Here is a 17208-nt window from a genome sequence, read left to right as displayed (position 1 = left end):
AGCAAGCATTGCATGACCTGGTCCACATACAACGGAGTATAAATTAGCCTCACAACGTTAGCTTACTAGCCAAAAAACCTTTGTGGTTACACCCAACGCGTATGCTAAAAGGCGAATGTAGCAAAAGTAACCTTCCTTGTTTGTTTATGCCAAAGGCATGATCATGTCGTCGACGTAGTCAACATGGTATCGACTTTGAACTTTTACACTATACATAATCCCACCACACATTTGGGGTAGAAGGCAAGTTTGCACCCTAATATAAGAGTCAACCAACTCCAAACATTAGCAACGTTCGCGCTGGCTAAGTGGTTCGCACCAGCTAGTTAGCCACACTGGCTGCCACAGTGCCATGGCTCAGTTACGTTAACGTTGGTTTGGTCTGAATACCAACCAAGTGGCTTGCTAAGGTATCTTACCAGCGTGTATAGGTATACTAATTGCATACAATGACAAAATAATGACCACAAGTTTGACTTTGCCCAGTAAGCTACGTTGGCCAAGTAGGATAACAAGCCATCAATGGCTAACTTTACCTAGCAATGGCTATTGCTAGGTAAATGTTCCCACGGAGAACATCAGCTTTGCTTAAATACTGAATTTGGTAGCTAGCTGGCTGGGTAGCAAGGAAATGTACAAGGTGTAGCTGACTGGGCAAGTATACAGTAAGGTTTACAGAGAGTTATAGCTGACTTCGTGTGACAGAATATTTACCTCTGGTGAGGCATTGCACCTATAAATATGTTTCCATTTCAATAGCCTGGCGACTATGGTTTCTCAGGTATTTCCATTTTCTCACGATGCAGTGGTGAGATTTTCGTTTAGCTAGGAAGTGATAGCACAGCTGGCCAATATTAGCGTCAGCGAGCTAACCCTAGCCGTCAAGCTAGCTAACGTTAACCCAGAGCCAAAGGTTCCCGTCTTATCATAACCATAGACGGTCAGGACACACTCAACGATAGCTTCCTAGCTAACGTTAGCTCACAGCATTCAACGTTGTCGCTACCTGTTACCACGCTAGCTAAGGGTAATTAATGTAACTTAGCATATTAAAAAATACCCCTCAGCCAACAATATGGTTCCACAATTTTCAGCCATTGATTGTTAGCAAAGGGTTTAAACAGATAGCAATATCCTTCTCATTCTCATGTGGGTTAAGCAACATCACTGAACAGCTATGTCAAGTATTTGTGGCTAGGCCTGTCGAATCCTCGTTCTATTTTGGACCATCTCACCCGTGGCGCGATACCAACCTGGGCTGCCAATCATTCCAGTTTCGCTGCAGTTTGTGGGCGCTGCTAAGCCGAGACCCGAGGGCTTTGCGGCTCATTACCTTTGCGAGGACAGCATGACCCGCACTCAACGGGCAAAAGTCGTGCTCACACTTATGTTTTTGTCTATCTTACTTCTTGTCCATTAATAAATTGGAAGAGCAATCTAACACACAGCTCTAGCAATGTATGGGAATACCAGGTGTCGGCCTCGCACTCCCCTCTCTATTTCTGTGGACCTGAAAGCGAGCGTGTATTTCATTAGATTTTGGAGCCTCGCCAGTGCCACCTACTGGCCGCTTATGACCATTCAGTTACGACTGCATTATTTGAACTACAAGTACCATCTCGTCTCGTGCTGTAACAGGCATTTTTATTTGACTTTTATTTGTACTCACACACACACACACACACACACACACATATATATATATATATATATATATATATATATATATATATATATATAGAGAGAGAGAGAGAGAGAGAGATAGAGATAGAGAGAGAGAGAGAGTCAGGACAAGGCCTATATTATCTAGGCCTTTAGCACTCACTAGCCTATAGGCTACGTTATAAAATGAGCTGCGTAGACGTAGGCCTAGGCTATAACAACAGCATACAAGTTAATTGTGTCAGCAGTAGCAATAGGTCCCTTTGACTTTAACAAATTATACAAGAACACTAACCCTCAATTCTGAAAGATATCATCACAAAATACTCCTCCCTCGATGGCTCTTTCCTTGACTTGCTCCTCCTGCTGATCACTATGCTTTCGATGTGTGGTTGCCTAGAGACAGCAGGGTGTGTAGGAGTGAACAGCAACAGAGAGACGCAGCACAGCAGCAGGTGGCAGTTGAAATTATGAACAAGCTGCTGTGAGGTCCTCTTTGGAATAGATTCGTTTTTTTAATATTTTTGCAAATCAAGGTGTTTCTTAGTGGAGATTTTGTTAGGGACAGGTGTTTCAGGAGCTTGGGACAAAAGAAATCAGTCTATATTCAAATTTCATAGGGTGTGCTGCTGACTTTCATGATAGAGTAGGCTAGGCCTAGCTTGTTACAGAAGTGATCGTCGAGGCTTCAGAAGATGTTCAGTAGGCCAAGGCTACATCAAAGATCCGTTTCACTTTCAACTCTCTCTGGCTACATCAGTGGTTCTCAATCTGGGGGCTGGGTCGGGCCCTCCATGGAGGTTGCAAGATAATATCTGGGGGTTGCTAGATTGTGCTAACATATTTTAATTATACATTAAACCATCACTTTTTATCTGTTTTGTTTTGTTTCATTTCCATTCAAGGTGCTCTAAGCGATGTTACGCACTTCCTAGCTAAAACATTTTTTGTCACATACAGCAAACATTATCTTACCATCCGCTAGCTGCCTGTGCCCTGAATACACTGTATAAAAACGCGGTCTTTGTGGACAGCCCAGGCTCCAAAAGTGGCAACAAAAACTGGACCATAAAAACATGACAAACTGTTCCAGCCAATCACCGACAAGACGCGGGTTTAGGTGAGTTTTAATGCATGCACGTTTAGGAGAGTTCCTTTCGGAGCTAATCATTCTGTCAGGATAATATAGTGACTTTGTGGCTGTGCTGTTGAACACATAGACTATACAGTCTATGGTTGAACATGTTGGTTGTGCATTGTTGTTTATGGCCAGGAATTGTTGTAATGAACATGATAACGCTGTCTGTTACGTATTCATAACACCTGCGGTAGTTGGTAAAGTAGAAGCCACTGCTAGGGAGTTGGCCACATTAAACTCAAGATGGTGGTCGCGAACACCAACCTGATTAACCCTTAAAGGAGTACCGGTGTGACGGGAATTTTGGGAAATTAACATTCTAAAGAATATCTGGGTTCATTGAATTCAACATAGAATTTTAGAACCTTCAATTGTTGCGGAACTTAGAATGTTCAAAAACCTACACCTTTAAGGGTTAATGTGGAGAGTTCCGGCTCAAAAAAAGTGAAAACCACCAGGAGCATGAAGCAAACCAGTTTTATGGCAAGAATTCCAGTGACATTTTGGTACAAGACCCGAGACTAGACCCAAGACTTTGACAGCCCCATTAGTAAATGGGTCCCTGTAAAAGCCCTTTTAAGCCTCTACACTTGGCAGTGGATGAGCACTATAACTCTCTCTTCCTTCCCACTGACATACATTGCAGTGCTGCCACAAGGAACACTTTACGTTCCAAGCTGTTGATAAATCCAGTTCATCACACCAACAGCTGCCTCTCAAACATAATTTTAGGGAGCCTATTCTCAAAGGGATCAAAGCACAGCCACAGAAGCATTGCACTCATTTTAAAGATCTCCCATAAATTTGTCAGATGTGTGTGAAGCAGCTGTTACACTGTTGTGACTATGTTATGGTAATGTTTGTGTGTGTGTGTGTGTGTGTGTGTGTGTGAGAGAGAGAGAGAGAGAGAGAGAGAGAGAAAGAGAGAGCCTGAGTGTGTGTGTGTGTGTGTGTGTGTGTGTGTGTGGTGTTTGTAAAATGCATCTTGCTACTGGAACCACACCCATATGTAGGATGCAGTCCCATGTTTTACCCACAAGATGGTAGCATGGAGCTAAAATATTTTACATTAAGTAATATAAGTTCACATTATGGGATGATTATGGTTAGTTACATGCTGCCCTTTACAATGATTCTTTAATGATAAGCTTTTCAGTTTACAATCACAATCTCTTTCAGTGAATATAGTTTGTATGTAGTGTGTTCATTTCAATAAATTTGGATGCTTTACACAGCTATCCAACCTTGGCCTCTACATAACTTACACATCAAGTTGCTAGGCAACAGAGCACCACAATAAACAGTGGAGGAGTTGAGAGGTTGAGGGCAAAGATTCTAGAGCCTTCCGCTCTAAGATCTTTGGTTGAGATGGCATTGGATGTCTTCTGAAAGAGAGAATGTCATGTTTTAATGCCAGGGACACTAGACTAGACACTGCTGCCAAGTAGAGGGTTATGAGCATATCATTTCATTCATATGAGTGCTACTGGGATGTGGAGGTGGTTTTAAAAGCAATTAGCAAATATGATCCAAAGGCTTAATTTCTTTTTTTCCCAGGCACCTCAGCAGCTCCGGTCCTGTAGTGAAAACATTGTGAGCTAAATTGGTGTCACAAATTACCCTCTACCAAAGTGGCTCAGAGCACTGAGCCGATTGGGTTCAAGACAATAACATTTGCTAAATGAGCAGAAAAATGAGGACAGACAAAGACCAGGGCACAATGAACTGCTCATTAAAATGGAGCTCAATTACAGTGAGCAAGCTGGCCATTTTTCCACAAACATCAATTAACAGGGCTTTGTACATGGGCAAACGAGCCTCCTCTCCTATACGCCAATGACTGGTCATTGCTTGATGAAATCTTAATTACGTTGGAGTCGGTAGCGGCGTACCCTATCCTCATTAGCGGCGTGTGCAGCTGTTTAATTACTGCTCGGTCCAGTGGACCCATGGAAGGGTGCGATGACACAATCATCTTCTGTCTCCCACGGACGTCAGGCCAAATATCGCGGCAGCCATCAATTATAACCTAAACAGCCCTACAGAAATTTGTGTGATGATTAGGAAGGATCACCTTTGCTGGCCAAAAACTCCCTTTCAGTGTTTATGCAAGAGTGTAGGCCTATTACAAATACAGAGGAAAACAAAGACAAAAAAGAAAAACATTCACCTCACATCATGTGATTTAGATGTCACATTTAGATGTCACATTACTTTTACTCTACTTAATTGTCTCACCTATCCCTATATATAATATAATACCAGTGGTGTATACGCGATACGCAAGACTATGAAGTATACTCCATTTAAAAAGCATCACCATCTCAGTATATCCATTTAAAATAGTCAAGGACGTATTAACATTTAGTGTTGATCACAGTATATCCACTACAGCTAACTAGACTACACCACAGTATACCCACTACAGATGATAGACTACATCACAGTATACCCACTACAGCTAACTAGACTACATCACAGTATACCCACTACAGCTAATTAGACTCACCACAGTATATCCACTAGCTAACTAGACTAGGCCTACATCACAGTATACCCACTACAGCTAATTAGACTACATCACATTCCCAAGACTACACCACTTAATATATGGTATTTAGGTCAACAGAAAGAGAAAGCAGGTCATGAGGAGAGCATTTGTAGGCAAGTAAACTTTTGTTTGAGTTAACCCTGTCACTGGACGTTGGGGAAATCTCACAAGTGATTTCATCCCTCGTCCACCCATCAACTATTGACCACTTCCTCCATCTGACTTTAAGTCAATGTTTGAAAAAAAGTGGGTATATTTAGCAGACACACATGCTCATATTCATTACTCTCGCATGGCTTTTGGGTACACCCAGTGATGCACTGGAAAAGTCCAAACAAATGACTCAGTTTTGGGCTTAGTTCACAGTGGATGATTATAAATCTTAGAGAAGTAACTGTTTGACGTTGCTCCACTGTGAGAGGGGGATCGATAGTTCTACATTGAGTGGGCTTGCAGAGGTGCTCTAACGGGTTTAAATAAATTAGCCCTGGTCACGATGAAGAACAGACAGTAGCCACATGTACGGTGTGCCTCGTGTAGTTTTCCAGTGTCCTATATCCTGCCTCTCATACGAACACACTGACACACTCACACCAAACACATTAATTACATTTGGACAGCAAATCGTTTGTCTGCACGCACATTTTGAGATCATTACAAGTCTCTCTTGAAAACTTCATTGACTCTGCAGACATTTCTTTTTAACTGTGCTGGGACTCACAGATCTCTGCCATTTACCAGTCACCCACCTCTATATTTAGCCCCGCTATCTGAGTCAGTGTTCCCTATCTGTCTCCCTCACAGTAAGTGGCATCAAATCCTATCTGTCTGTATGGTTTCCAGCTGTGACAGGACATAGTCTATGCAGAGATAACTGGACCTTTAACACCAAACGTTAGACAGGCATGTGGAGATAAGACAGACAAGGAAAGGAGGATCTCAGGGAAGAGCTGCCCATAACTCATGCTATGGAGGCAAATGTAACATTTGTGCATTTCTTATGAGAAATATACATTTGCATGCTATTTGTGGAGTTACTATAACGTAAAGGCTGTTGATATGAATGTCAATTCACCATCTTCAACACCATCACCGATCATTCCTTTTGTATGAAATTGTGAAAGGGTTATAGCGGGAATTATGCTGAAAGTGTGTTAAAGTGTGTTATTCTTTATGTTAAAGGTCGAGGTCAGATATGCATGTCCAGTGAGAAATAGAAATGACCCCCATAAGGATCAAAGATGAGAACTACAGAGGCAGTTCATTTAGGGACAGAAAACGAATGAGAGAGATCTACATCTGCATCAGAATAGTGGGACTTGTTTTGGCCCCTTGATTTACAAATATCCCTGAGCCCATCTACTCAAGCCTGAGGTCAAAACATCTCAATGTTCCAGCAGCTCTCTCATTAACTTGAGATGACGCGAGAGAAAAAGAGTTCTCCTCGGCATCTGGACTCCCTGCACCGGCACACACTCGTGCGCAGCTGGGGCTGTGGAGCCCAAAAACACACACACACACACACACACACACACACACACACACACACACACACAGGCTCAGTCAATATTACGAAATCCCAGATGTGCCCAGGCCTGATCAGGAGGATCCGGATAACAGAACCTGTCTGTGTGTGTTGTTGCCAGACGATCTGAGTCCACTGTATGGACTCGTACACAGATGTGGGGCCAAACACGTGAGCCCATTTCTCCCTCGGGTGGCCTGGACAGTAAACAAACAGATTTGATTGCACGGTTCAACATCAACCCATACCGGCGTGGACCAACATTGTCCTGCGATGGGTGTTTAGCAGTTTGTCATGCATTCCATCCCAACTGTTTTGGGAAGGTATCGTATGTCAGGATTCTCAGCACATATGACGTGTGAGATACATTGCTGATGGAGCCAAACCAAATAACTCCCATGCATTTCCCAAGATTATTAGTTTTTAATATATCAGATTCAGCGTTGCAAAAATAGGTCAGTCGTAAATGTCCAACTGTCCGCAGACAGAGGTTGTGACTGAGGTTCACCTCATTAGGGCAAGCTGTTTCTAATAAACACCTCTGACTCAATGACATATTGAAGACCTCCTGGCAAGCGAGATACTCTGATATAACTTCTCTGAAAGATGCCTCTTCCTTACATGGACCTTCCTACTGAACATTGCAAATGTATCTTCCCTAACAGGAAAGATATACAATAGGCTTAAGGAGAAAGAGTGATAGAGAGACACACATAAAACCTTAGAAGTAACAACTACAATGCTTTCCTTTGAAAAATATTATTATGTTTCTCCAAAACGAAATAACTTGTTGTTTCTCCAGAATGAAATAACTTCTGTCCCATTTTTTCAAAATGAAATAAATCTTTTGTTGTATGTAAATAATTTTACATTACATATTACTGCAAATACCTTTTATTTTATCAAATTATTTCTTTACTTGTTCGGTTTTCTTTTCTTAATTACTTCAGGCTTAGTGGGTGTGGGTCTCTTTCTCTCTCCCCCCCCCCTCTTTTAAAATGTGAAGTCAGTGAGCTGGACCAGGCTGAGGGGGAAGAATCTGGCAAAAAGGCAGGGGTTCAAAGACTCGTACACACTCTCTACCCGTACAGAGCCTCTGCACTGCACTGCATACACTCTCATTCATCCACAAGCACACAAAGACCGGACCATTGGCAATCTCTCACTTGGAAAATGCTCTTTTGGGAACTGTGCTTGGTTCTGCTACTTTGTGGCTTTCATGTGAGGGCTATACCATCCACTAACATCAAGATCACTCAAGGTAAGTAGTGCCATATCAGGAAGGCCTGGAATCTTTACTGTATACTAGATCTCCTGTGAGGAGCTGGTCTTCACTCTTACTTTTGAATGAGTTGGGATTACAGCAGACTGAGATTCCTCCATAATTTGCCAATAATCTTGACGTCATGCACCTTTTGGCTATGTTTCTTTCTCTTTTTTTGCTGTGGTGGTTATACTTCTAATACAACTATATAGCCTAAGATGTGGCTTTTGGGGGCTTAAAGTTGTGGCTTGTTTTTCAGACTCGCTGAAGTTAATAGATTTTAGGAGGATCTGGAGTGCATTGGAGGGTTTACTAGAAGAGTGCTGTGTTGTTTTATGAGATTTATACCATCTGAAATATGCAAAGAGCTCAGAGAGAAAGTATGGCTTGAGTTAAGAGGAGAGTCGATCTTGACATCATAGATAATAATGTGAATGGTCCACATAGGTTAGATTTGAGTGTTTTTCCTCTGAGGCTATGATGTAAGAATTGCTTTGTGTTGTATTTGTGAAAGTCACATCTAATTCTTCTTTACTCTGTTGCACAAAGTAATCTTCTGGTGTCGCATGTTATTGTGTGGAGTTATTTCACCATAAAGAAGACATTGTCGCATTAGTTTCAGTCTACCAAAACGTGAGGAGATTAGTAACAGTTACTGACTTTAATTGAAGACTACACAATGAAAAAACATTACTGTCAGCATAGCACTATCTAACTTGCACTCATGCCAGGACACCTCAGGCTTCTCATTAATCGATTCCGATCATTGCGATTCCAACATGGCAATAACACAAAGTCCCTTTTAAGGATGTATGGAAGTTGTGATGTTATCACCATTCCACCACCTTACCCCCAGAAATACTGCCCCTCTTCCAGCTTTGCCTCTGCAGTTACCAGATGCCCCCGAGCCTGCTACTTGCCCCCTCTTTTGGACCGAGTTTGAGGGCAACTGTTACCGCTTCTTCCCCATCAATCGCACCTGGGCGGAGGCAGACCTGTACTGTGCTGAGTTTTCCAACGGCTACCGGTCCGCCAAGCTCACCTCCATACACAGGTGGGCGTGCTGAGATTAAATGCTGTTGGGAGGCAAATTTCCAGACATTACACATTCACCTTATACTTTCAGCCAATGTCTCTGTGTTCAAATTGAAGGCAACATTACATCACTCGCAATTGACATTTGGGAAAAGGCTTTACCAATTAAGAGCACATGAATCTCTGGAGCATTGCATAGTGTGTCTGCTTGAGATAAAGGCAGAGGAATGGTTTTAACCCGTATGTGACTGGAGACTAAAAATAGTAGACTATGTTAAGTAAAACGTACACTGTAGCCACATGCTTTGACTGATTTGAAAAATGTCAACTGATTGGTGCTTTGCTCTGCTAGTACTTTAAGTGCTGTAAAGGAAATGTTAAAATTCCACCGAGGACATAATGGGTTCATTTCCATTTTCCAAGTTTTTTTAATGCTTTACAAACCCTTCTGACAGCTGGGAGGAGAACGTGTTTGTGTATGACCTGGTGAACAGTCGAATCCCTGGCATCCCTACAGACATCTGGATTGGCCTTCACGACCGGCGACAGGTAAACATCTGTTTCATTTTTGCCTAATCCCTCCCTCAAACGATCTCTCAGTTCATTGATCTACAAATCCCATTCCAGCTCTCTTTCCCTCTCACACTCAATTCATACCACAGGGACATCTAGATCTGCTCAAATTTAAACTTGCACACACCCTCAAAGAGTAATTTCTTCCATAACCAATGTCAAATGCGAGCACCGTGGTGGTTTGTAGAACAGCGGCAAATCACTAATGACCTCTGACTGATGCCATCTCAGCCCTCATTATGGCTGATGTGCAATACCTGAATGCTGGCCAATAAAATCTCACAGCAGAAATCACATCCAGCAGCAGATATGTGGACTCAGAGGCAGTCATGTCTAATCAGTGTGGGTCTGTCATTGCACATGCCTACCTTATCTGTGAGAGCGGCAAGGACAGTGAAGGCTTTGAAGTTGTTTTATGGCCGAGCTCTAACTAGCCTGTAATGCCACTGAGTGTGTCAGCATTCTTGCGCCTCCATCCTCCTTTGCTCTGCTCTGAGTTTTTTTCTTTGACAGTCAAGTTAATGAGAAACACAAGCCGCGGTAGAAGATTTCACCCCTCATTATATGTTGCACATGTGACCCCTACATTGGTCATGGTGGGATGTGGTGGTGGTGGTGGACGGGGTGGGGTGGACGTGTTCGGGAGGTGGGTGTACAGAGTGTGTGAGATATGTGAGATAACTCTGTTCTTGCTGGCTGCTTCCATAGGAGGGCACCCTAGAGTGGACCGATGGTTCAGCCTATGAGTACAGCTACTGGGATGGGAACCAACCGGATGATGGGATCCACCGGATCCCACTAGAGGAGGACTGTGTGGAGATCTGGTACCGACAAAACAGTGGTGCGTAGAGTGACCTCAGTTTTCTGCCATTACATTTTTGCGACATTTTGTATTTTTACAGACAATTTCTTCACTCCTTTAATGGAAAGTTCCTTAAAATCTCAGGAAATATCAACATGTCCTGTTACTTTAAGAAGCTTTCCATTATACGAGTAAAGGAATTGTCTGTAGAAATGTACAGAAATTGTACTGCCAGAGAATTAAAGATACATTTGACTGTTTTACAGATTTTGTCATTGTACAAGAGGGGAAATCTACGAGCTATATTGAACTCTTATAGACATAACAACAATAGCTGGCCTTTGATTTTTTTGTTGGGTGATGAGTACATTAAGCCTCCCATAATAGTATAGCTAGCAGTGACATGTAAACCTTGCCAACAAAATGGAAAAGAATATGAATGAAATAGACTAGAGACAGATGAATATTGGTCAATGATGATTAGATTGAAATAACAAAATAAGATGAATAAGATGATATAGATACTAATAGAAATATTAATACAAGATGTTACAAGATGTATTTATGGGTATCAAACATAGCTTTTCCCATTCCCTTTTCCCATTTACACAATTGAGTTCGATGTAGTAATTGTCCATTATATGAAGTAGGGCCAGATGTTTTTCATTATTATTTTCAGTGCAACTGCAGGGTCTGTGCAACAGTGTATGAATGATGATCGCTGCCATGTTGTTTGTCATTTTCTGTCAGCTCTGAGGTCCTGGAATGACAACAGCTGTGACAAGGCTTTTCCCTTCGTGTGTAAGATCCCTACACTGGATAACTAAACCCCGACTACTCCCCGTGGCCTCCAGCTCTCCTGCAGCGTCCAACTCTTCATTCAGCATCTCCCGACTTGAGAGAGGCCCTCCATGTGGACTCTTCTGTTTATGGGCTCCCTTCCAACCCTAGCTCCTCACTGGGACCTCACAAGACTTTCCTTTTCCTTCTCTTCATTGTAACAAACCTCCATGCTCTCCTTTCTACACACTACCTTACTTTAGCTTTGTCTGTTGGTATCTCCTACTGCCTTTACCCCTATGGCTCTCCCTCTCTCTCTCTTTGTGGGCACAGCAGCTTTTGTCTCTGTGCCTTTTCTTTCACAGCTCATCTATCGCTTCTCTGCTCCAGGCTTCTGTCACTTCTCTCATCTGACCACCCCCCCCCCCCCCCCCCAGCCCTTCTTCTCCTATCCAACCGCGCCCCATAGGACATAGGGCCAGAAAATGACACCGTCATACATGCTGCGTGTCCATCTGGGGTGCATTTAGACTCCTGAGTCATCCCAGTCTGCCTTCCCTCAGCTGGAAGATAATCCCCACGTGGGGCTACCAGCAAACTGTTATCCACTGACCCTACGCTACAAAGACTGTTGCCATTTTTGCTTTGTTTTTACTAATTCCTTGGAGGCGTCACTGCTCTTTTTCGAGTGTCTGTGTGCGTGTGTGTGTGTGTGTGTGTGAGTGCGTCCAGCCTCTTTCATCCACCCATTTTGTCAGTCAAAACAAACGGAACCACAGAGATGCACGAAGAGGTAAGTCATGCTCCATGAGTAGCTGAAGCAGAACGGCTGTGAGGTTTCCACCCCTTCCCCTGTGGCCCATTCGGAAAAGAAGGACACTTTCTATGAGGTTGTGTTTGTGTGTGTGTGGGTTTGACATGAATACAAATGCTTGTGTTTTTGTGTATGAATGTATAAATGTTTGTGTGTGTGTGTGTGTGTGTGTAAGGCTGACATACCATGGTTTTGCATAAATCATGTGATGAACTCTTGTCATGGCTGTGACCTTTTTTCATTTATAACTCCCCACATACAAGACATGCAAACCGCATCCACTCTCTGTCTTAGGATGGCTTGGATTTAACTTCAGCTTTGAGGGGTGCCTATTTGTCTATGTCCATCTGCACAAATTGATTAGTCGCTGACCTGGAAGGTGAGAGGCAAAGCCAGCAGGGATTTGTGTCTGCGTTTTACTGCCAGGCTTCTAAAACCCCAGCCACAGCCTGACACTTAGAGACCATGCAAATTAACAGCAGAAGAAAAAAAAACTTTTTTTTCTCCTCTAGACATACTATAAATCCCCGTTTTGTCCCCAGTAGTTTTGGTTGGTGGCAGAGAGACAAAGTGAGAAATCGATGAGAGTGGCAGGGGACCACTTTCGCTCTGGGCTGTGGCGCTTGGCAGCCATTTTTCTGTTCGCCTGGGCTGGGATGCTCCAGTGACAACACACCGCAAGAGACTTCTCGTCTCTTGGTGGTGGCACGGGGCCGCGTGCCTGCTCGGCCTCCCTCAGCTGGGACGCTTTAACGGAGCCTCCTCAGGAGAGAATTCCACCCTGTGATGATGATGGCTGTGAGCCCGGTGGTGGACGCGTCTGCATGGGCATTCCTTTGTGATGAAACGGCGAGCTCTGAAATGTCAACAGCGATGTTCCAGGATGGGTCTGAACTCAGCACGGGCCTGATGTGTGCATGCGCTCACTCACTCTTTCATACTTGTGTTTGTGCAGTTCAAACATACACACGAAACAGACAAAATTACACACTGTAGGTTCACACACACACAGGTTGAAGCACACACACATATGTGAACAGGCACAAATGCATATGCTCACACACACACACACACTCACTCACTCACTCACACATCCACTTCTAGCCACTTACACACACATAAACAAGCCTCTGTACCATGGCTCTGCCTGACCTGGACGTGCTGCCCCCTGCAGCGATGTTAAGCTGTTCCTGTGCCACTGAAGAAAGCAATTAAGTGACTAATCAGTGACTGGGGCTGCCTTTGGGGGTGGGTGGGTGCAGAACATTAGTCCACCAACAAGCACTGCTGGAGAGAGACAGTTTTTCTGGTCCAAAAAGTTTGTGCAATTAATTATTGTGTCCTTTTGAAACTGGCATGACTTGAATTTGGAAACATCTTGACTGGTTTATGTGGACTGATTCTGTGCTGACCTGTAATGAATGGAGATAGTTAATGTCATAGTGTGCTAGAAGACAGTGCTACATTCATTACATTTTACCTTAAGCAATCCACTGCTATTTTTGGACCAATTTGTTGTTGACAGCCTGATGTTTGTCCATAAAATAACTGTTAGCACACATTGTTGCAAAACTCTTTGATAAAACAGTATTTTAAATCAGACGCATTACCGAAAGTAATTGTAGAATCTTGTTTTCATTATAAAAGGACAATAATACATTTTAACATTTTTATGGAATGAATCACACCCTTGAATCTGTTAATACATCTTTTAATAAAGACTGCTCTGAAATAAATCAAATCAGGACAACCACCATAATCTTAATTTATACATTTAAAAACCAGATCAAACATATCCACAGAGTGTGCACACATAGACACATAAACATACACAAAGAGACAAAAAAATGTAAGCGCATTAACAAGGACCACTTCAACACATCTGACATGGCCGTAAGGTATATAAAAATAAAAGTCCATATGCTCTCCTGGAGCAGAGATTTGGTGGAGTGGACACATTACACTATTGGTATAGATTTAAAGGGATACTGCTGATTCTGAAGACAGGGTTGATGGGGGTTGCAGTTTATATATGCAAGAGCGTAGGTCCCTATCTCAGTCAAAGAGGCTAATGAATTAACTGTGCACATGTTATGTATAGAAAAACTATGGCCAAGAGCACAGCAGCATTTAATGTATGGTGAGACAGCAAGACATATTCTCACAGAGCATTCTGGATGGAATGATCTCCTTTTGTGTTTTGCCTCTAAAGTGTTGCACTGACATGTTCCACTTGCTGTTGTTGCCATGTTCCACTTGTCCCCCTATTTATACAGTCAATGATAGTCAATGAGGAAGTTTCATCAGCTTCTCTCTAGTCTTTTTTCATTTAGGTTGTCCATAAAGTATATTTCTTTACAAGATCTAACTGAAACAACATTAATTTGTTCAATTTATATCCATTGCACACAATAAAAGTCATATATATTCTTTATATTTGTAGAGGTAAGTAGTTAAGCAAGTATTCTATAAGTATATATGCATATGTACCATCTATCTAAATAAATAAATAAATAAATATCTTCACTGGCACAGTTTTAATTTTCATTTTTCTTCTCTCACTGTGTTATATATATATATATATTTAGTTTCACTGTTTAGTCATCTAAACTAATATTGAAGTTTGGCAGAATCATATAATTGATTCTGCATCAGAGACAATTCACAACTAGGCACGTACAGGTCACATGGTACAGATTACATGGGAAAAGCATTTTAGGTAAACACAGACCGTGATGCTTCTAAAACACACTGATGGACACTGACACAGAACTGACAGTGCTCCCATAAAAACACAACAGACTCTTTCCCCCAAAGATGGACATGTGTGTCCAGAGGAAAGGAGAAGTTAAACAAGACGCTGCGACTTTAAGTCGAAAAACACAAGCAAACTACACTGGTTTTCTGGATAGACAACTACTTTTGTGACATAGGCCAAAGGGGGGAGTGATTGCTTTTCAGTACTTTTGCTAGCAAGTAGCCCATTTCAAACACTATGTGAGCACTGTGTCCACTCCTTCATGTGAAAGGGGATCTAACTCAAAGGGTTTCAATCTTTACTTTTCCCTAAATACATACTGAATATGGTGTTCAAACCATTCGAAAGTGCTAACATTTTAAGGAGGAACGCACACGCACACACACACACACACACACACACACACACACACACACACACACACGTATATACACACATAAAGTACACACACATGTATAACACAAAGTTCAGCTCAGGGCTGTAATCACAGAGAAACAAAAGGCGGCAACGTTAACAGTTTAGGTCGAGACAAAACAAATAACCTTTGGCGCAAATCAAATGAGATGGAACACCAGTAAAAATAAACCACATTTGTGTTTTATACTTAGAAACATTTGCATTGCTGTCCTTAATCTACCTTTAAAAAAATAAAATGATTATTAAGCAGTTATGTGTGACATGTGCATGTCTGTTTGTATCAATGTGATAAAAGGAAAATGCGGACAGGCAGCATCTGACACTGTATCATCCAAGAGGAAACATTCGAAGGCCTCTAGCTATCATTTTCTGACAGATTTATACCCAATTGTATTGCTTGAGGACATGGAAGCCTACAAGAGCAGCTCATCTGGGTGAGACGCAGCGATCCAAGCATTTTAAAGAGATAAATAATCAAATTATTTTTTAAAAACATCTATCTCTTCACAAGCTGGGCTTGTCTCACCATCTCCCTACTGGGTTTCTGGATGTAAACGTCAGTATCCTCAAAACTTACTCACTCAGCATTTAGGCATTTAAGATCTACAATTTTATCTCGACATGACATTACTTTGCACCTTCACACTTTCTCCACAAATCACGAGACCAGACCATCATCATGTGACCTCGAGTGAGGCGGGAGAGACGCGGTCACACTCGGCGCGCGAGCGGAGGCTGTGCCACTGCTCCACGGGGGTGCGTTGGGACTCCAACAGCCGGCGCCAGTGTGCGGACTCTGGAGGACCCGTGGAGAACTGACCAATCACGATGCGGCCCACAAAGTCATTGCTGCTCTTCACATTGTGGCCATAAACTGGATGGGTGGACAGAAGAGACACAGGAGAAAGAAGAAGTGAAAGGTTAAAGATGTATTTCTCTGTTACGTTGCTATGAAGGAGATCACTGTTGACTTGAGGAGGAAGCCTTATAAACCATGCCAGCGCTGTGAAGTAAGTGACAAGCCCCAAGCACCTGGGGGTGTGCAACGGTAGCCAGCTAGTACATAGCTGTGCATGCATGTACATTATGTAAACCTTCCCTCTCGACATCTTCAGAGCCGTGCTAGTGAGAGAGCTAGCAGCCTGGGCTTTTAGCTCAATTGCTAGCATGCTCGATTCCCGATCCGAGGTGCTGCTGTTTGCAGGTTTGAGTCCGGGCGAGTGCAGGGCTGAGCCGCGCAGTCAACACAACATAGGTTACAGGTGCACATCACAGATGACCTGACATGGACTACAAACACCACCACCATTGTCAAGAGGCCAAAGAAGCATCTTCGCTTCCTGCCGTGGATGAGGAGAGCAAACCTTCCTCCTGTCCTCACAACTTTGGCACTTTTTTGTCTTTTATGTTTGGACACTGAGCTTGGAGGAAAGCAATTTCATTCTGCCTTGTTGTATGGTCTGAGTCACTTTGACTACACAAACTCTGATCATTGGATGTCTGAGAACAATGTTTCGTAATGGTGAGAGCAAGAGAATGAGAAATGATTGATAGAAAATGACAAATGACTAATTTTAACATCATCTTCTCAAGGGCTATTGGGAGAGGTGCTAACAAAACTAGGAGAAAACTAGCAGGTAAAAAAGACAATTACAGCCCCAACCAGCTGCATTCTTAAGTTGGAGAGGAACACCAAGCTTACAGTATCTGTACAAGATGCTGAAAGTACAGCGGAGTTTAAACTGGCTTCAGCAGAAAACTGGGCTGGCATGACCCAAAGTAAATAGGCAATGCTCCATTGATCATCAGCAGACTGACAACAGCTATAGACATTGAAGGTTGGGTTGATTAAAAAGCTTGATGAAGTATCTGAAACGTATCAATGTTAT

At 42.6% G+C, this 17208-nt stretch overlaps 3 protein-coding genes across 3 annotated transcripts in view; 1 reads left to right on the top strand and 2 right to left on the bottom strand.

The window, feature by feature from the left end:
• smg1 (SMG1 nonsense mediated mRNA decay associated PI3K related kinase) overlaps positions 1-1520 on the bottom strand; it is a 46040-nt gene extending 44520 nt beyond the window's left edge. The window contains 1 exon segment of the mRNA XM_042085242.1: positions 1254-1520. Coding sequence (XP_041941176.1) covers positions 1254-1330 — 77 coding nt within the window. The 5' untranslated portion in view covers positions 1331-1520.
• A 6405-nt stretch (positions 1521-7925) lies between these two features.
• Positions 7926-11753, top strand: clec19a (C-type lectin domain containing 19A). Its single transcript, XM_042086695.1, has 5 exons — positions 7926-8137; positions 9017-9194; positions 9631-9724; positions 10457-10589; positions 11301-11753. Exons 1-5 carry the CDS (start codon positions 8050-8052, stop codon positions 11375-11377), a joined length of 570 nt encoding a protein of 189 aa, XP_041942629.1. The 5' UTR covers positions 7926-8049; the 3' UTR covers positions 11378-11753.
• Positions 11754-13699: 1946 nt separating this feature from the next.
• Positions 13700-17208, bottom strand: part of syt17 (synaptotagmin XVII) — a 21310-nt gene continuing 17801 nt past the window's right edge. The window contains exon 8 of the mRNA XM_042086694.1: positions 13700-16193. Coding sequence (XP_041942628.1) covers positions 15997-16193 — 197 coding nt within the window. The 3' untranslated portion in view covers positions 13700-15996. The remainder of the gene's footprint in view (positions 16194-17208) is intronic.

This window comes from Alosa sapidissima, chromosome 3 (assembly GCF_018492685.1).
Source record: "Alosa sapidissima isolate fAloSap1 chromosome 3, fAloSap1.pri, whole genome shotgun sequence".
In the NCBI taxonomy this organism is placed as follows: Eukaryota; Metazoa; Chordata; class Actinopteri; order Clupeiformes; family Clupeidae; genus Alosa; species Alosa sapidissima.
Note: the sequence above shows the minus strand (reverse complement) of the source record. Positions and strands in the feature narration are given on the sequence as shown.

What these genes read in the sequence shown, in the direction of transcription:
- clec19a (XM_042086695.1), top strand. Translation starts at nt 8,050, where the DNA reads ATGCTCTTTTGGGAACTGTGCTTGGTTCTGCTACTTTGTGGCTTTCAT. An exon ending in AAGCTCACCTCCATACACAG is followed by an intron (nt 9,195 to 9,630) that starts GTGGGCGTGCTG and finishes CCCTTCTGACAG; the next exon opens with CTGGGAGGAGAACGTGTTTG. An exon ending in GCCTTCACGACCGGCGACAG is followed by an intron (nt 9,725 to 10,456) that starts GTAAACATCTGT and finishes CTGCTTCCATAG; the next exon opens with GAGGGCACCCTAGAGTGGAC.